The 3600-nt window shown below is 36.1% G+C and overlaps 1 protein-coding gene across 1 annotated transcript; it reads left to right on the forward strand.

Moving 5' to 3' along the window:
* Positions 1–564: 564 nt before the first annotated feature.
* Positions 565–2404, forward strand: LOC148191078 (uncharacterized). Its single transcript, XM_088101464.1, has 5 exons — positions 565–1341; positions 1432–1450; positions 1550–1780; positions 1865–2150; positions 2241–2404. The coding sequence occupies exons 1-5, from the start codon at positions 775–777 to the stop codon at positions 2380–2382; spliced, it is 1245 nt and encodes a 414-aa protein (XP_087957590.1). The 5' UTR covers positions 565–774; the 3' UTR covers positions 2383–2404.
* Positions 2405–3600: the final 1196 nt, after the last annotated feature.

Here is a 3600-nt window from a genome sequence, read left to right on the forward strand (position 1 = left end):
CTTTTGTTCATCTACAATTTTAATTTAATGCATTAATTTAATTTACTGTTTCTGAAATGTAATTTCTGTTTTACTGTTTTTATTTTACTGCAGTAATTTTGATTCTGTTTTTAATATTCTACTGTTTTTACTGCTTTCTGTATTTACTGTTTTCTGTATTTTATGTTTTTCTGTATTTTCGTTTTTACTGTTCCAAATTTATTTTCACTGTTTCATGTAACTGTATTTTCGTTTTTTTTTACTGTTTTAATTTCGTTTTACTGTTTTGAATTTTATTTCAACGCTTTTAAATTTTACCGCAACCAAAAAAATCACAAACCCCCCCTTTTCCGTGTGTGAACTGAGACTGAACCGCAATATTGGTCCTTGTGAGACGACCTAGGAGTCACTTCCTAGCACTATACTGCATTCTTTTATGCATAACTTTTGTGGGAGGTGCGACCCTCTCATCAAAATGGCGCCGTTGCTGGGGACCAACGGTTCAGTCTTAGGTCTTTTGTTGTATTAGTGTCTTTTGTTGTGTTAGTGTTGTGTTGTGTGATGTGTTTTAGGATGTTTAGTTAGTCTTGTTTGGGTTTACTTCTTTTATCGATTTTTGTGTTTTTAGATTTTTATCATTTCTTTTGCATTTTGTGCATTTAGTTGTTGTTTCTGGAAGTTTCAAATTATGTAAATAATGGTTTTCCCCCATGTTATGTTTCTATATGTTTGGTTTAATCTTTGTTTGAAGTTGAAGTCCAGGTCTGAGACAGGTTTTGCACTACAATAGAGGAGATGACAGATTCTCAAGACTGGATATATGATCTGATCAAGAGTCTTCCCAAATTCCATGGGTTGGCACATGAAGATCCATACAGGCACCTCAAGGAGTTTTGTTTGGTGTGTTTTTCTATGAGGCCTGTTGGTGTTTCAAAGGAGACAGTGTTGATGAAAGTGTTTCCAATGTCCCTTCAAGGAGCAACAAGAGACTGGTTCCTATACCAGTATCCTTTTGATAGTTGGCAGGAAACACAACAGAGATTCCTCAACAAGTTCTTTCCAGCAACAAAGCTAGTCAGCATTAGGAGGGAGATCACTGCCATTGAGCAATTTCAAGAAGAAAGCCTAGCAGATTATTGGGAGAGGTTTAACAGGCTCTGCACAACCTGTCCAAACCACCAAATTTCAGAGCATTTGCTCTTGATTTACTTTTATGAAGGGCTCCTGGACAATGAAAGGATATTAGTGGATGTAGCTGCTGGTGGATCTTTGATGGACACAACTCCAACAGAGGCAAAGAAGTTGCTCTGCAAGCTGGCGGGTCAAAATCCAAGTGAGGTAGTAAAGGAAAAACCTGAGCAGGTTTACTGTAAACTTGAAATCCCTACTCATGTATCTGAGGTTCAAGTAAATTTTAATGTTTTTGAATTGGTAAAACTTGAACCCATTAAGCCTGTTCTGGATTCTGATATTGATATACATGTGCACACTCATGTTGTGGATTCATTATTCCCTGTAGAGCACATTGACATACCTGATGTTCACTATCCTTGCACTGATCTTGATTTATATGATAGCCTTGAGGATGCAGCTGATGACTTGGAGATTGGTAAGAAAATTTTCAATGAGCAAAAACAGGTTTATTCTGAACTTGAAATTCCAAACACTTTACCTGATTTGCCTATACATTCAAATGCCTGTGATTTGATGCACACTGATTCTATAGGATTCATGACTGATACTGATACAGATTTGATTGACCATTCTAAAATTTTTGATTCATTATCAGCCATTGAACCCATTGGTATAAAGGTTGTTTTGAATGGACATGATTGCCGTGATGAAATTCTGAATGATAATAGCCTTGAACTGACCTTTGATTCTGTTGATGATGCATATATCAATATTGATTTTGAGGTAGAAACTGTGCAATCTAATAACTCTATGGAGTTAGGATTGAACTTTGATTTGACACAGTTCTCTGAGAACTTTGAATGTGATTGTGAATCTGGTTCTTGCCCGATTTGTATTGAAATTGATTATGTGTTACAGACAGATTCTAAGCGTATAACAGATGCTATTAATTGTGAGTTTGATGACCATGCTGCAGAATTAAATGAAAATACAGGTGCTGACATTAAGGAAATCATGATTAATGAAAGAGAGTGTACTACTACTTCTTTGACTGAGCCAGAGATCTCCATTTCGGTGTCACACACTCAACAACTGCCAGTAGAAGGAAAGCTACTGATGGAACAGTTTGCTGGGAGAAGAAAGAAGAAACATCTCGTTTTCGATGATATGGCAGTATTGATGAAGCTGTTCCTCCTCAAAACTTGTTTGTTGAATCCTATGGTGGAAGACATCTCCTTGATAGTCCAAAATTGGCAACTGCCACCATGACCAGGGGAGTTTTCTTTCTCTCTTCTCCCCCTTTCCATACTTTTATTGCACTTGTCCATGATCTGTTCACTGTTCTGATTTCTGATCTTATTGTTTGTGACACATTGAGGTCCAGGTTCTGATTTCTGATTTTGCCCCTCAACGGTCCTCCCGTGAACTCCTAAGTGCCACTCAGTGGTAAACTGCCGCTGAGCGGCAGTTGCGGCTTCTCCTTTTGCACTTTTTGATGTCTTTTCTGATTCCATCTCTCTCCTTCTTCACTTCTTTCACTAAATTCACCTTAAAACCTGCACAAAAACACTGAAATCAAGCATAAACCTGTCCAGCTCTCTTATTTATGAAAATATGAAGAAAAACATGATTTCAAGCTAGTTTCTAAGTATAAAGGTTGCTTTTAGTATCAATTTTAAGCATGAAAATAACAGTTTTTCAACTGTTATCACAACCCCAAACTTAGAACTTTGCTTGTCCTCAAGCAAACAAGATGTAACTCAATCTTCAACCAATTCATATGATGGTTCACTCATTCAAAAATCTTCTTTTCAAGATAAGTAAAACTTTAATCAAACTTATGACCAAGATTTCAATCAAGATATGCACATGCTTTAGTGTTCACAAAGTCATTTAAATTCCAACAAATGCTATGTTTCATGAATGATCAATCAATTAAGCATGGATGTTCATGTGCTCATGGAATATTCCTCACTAGGTAAAGTGTTTCACTCACACACAAGTGTTTAAGAGGTAATCACTCATTCACTCTACTATCACAATGTCACATGAATCAACTTTGCCTTTCATTTTACCACAATCAAAAACATTCACAAGCATGCATCATCACAAGGACTTTTCAATGGCTTATAATGTGGCTGGGTTAACAAGAAAATTGGTTTTTCTGGATCACAAAATCCTTGAGTTAAGAGAATCATAACAACACAATTTTTCTTATTCTTCCCAACTCGCCTTTGCATTTGCATTGAGCTTTGCTTCTTTTTCTTTTCTTTTCTTTTTCTTTGCATATTCTTACTTTTTAGCTCTTAGCTCAATGCTTTTCCTTTTTCATGTTTTCCAAATAACCCCAAACTTGAACATTTAACAATACCACACAATATCTTCTACTTAACTCAAGGTAAAGATTTTCAATCAAGGGTTTTCAATTTATGTTCAAGGCTAAAGGTTCAAAGGATAGAACACAAAGTGTTCTCTTTTAGTGGGCTA

This window comes from Vigna umbellata, chromosome 11, assembly GCF_029865625.1.
Source record: "Vigna umbellata cultivar VRB3 chromosome 11, Vumbellata_1.0, whole genome shotgun sequence".
Taxonomy (NCBI): domain Eukaryota; kingdom Viridiplantae; phylum Streptophyta; class Magnoliopsida; order Fabales; family Fabaceae; genus Vigna; species Vigna umbellata.

What these genes read in the sequence shown, in the direction of transcription:
- LOC148191078 (XM_088101464.1), top strand. Translation starts at nt 775, where the DNA reads ATGACAGATTCTCAAGACTGGATATATGATCTGATCAAGAGTCTTCCC. An exon ending in ATTATCAGCCATTGAACCCA is followed by an intron (nt 1,781 to 1,864) that starts TTGGTATAAAGG and finishes CCTTTGATTCTG; the next exon opens with TTGATGATGCATATATCAAT. An exon ending in ATTAATGAAAGAGAGTGTAC is followed by an intron (nt 2,151 to 2,240) that starts TACTACTTCTTT and finishes GATGGAACAGTT; the next exon opens with TGCTGGGAGAAGAAAGAAGA.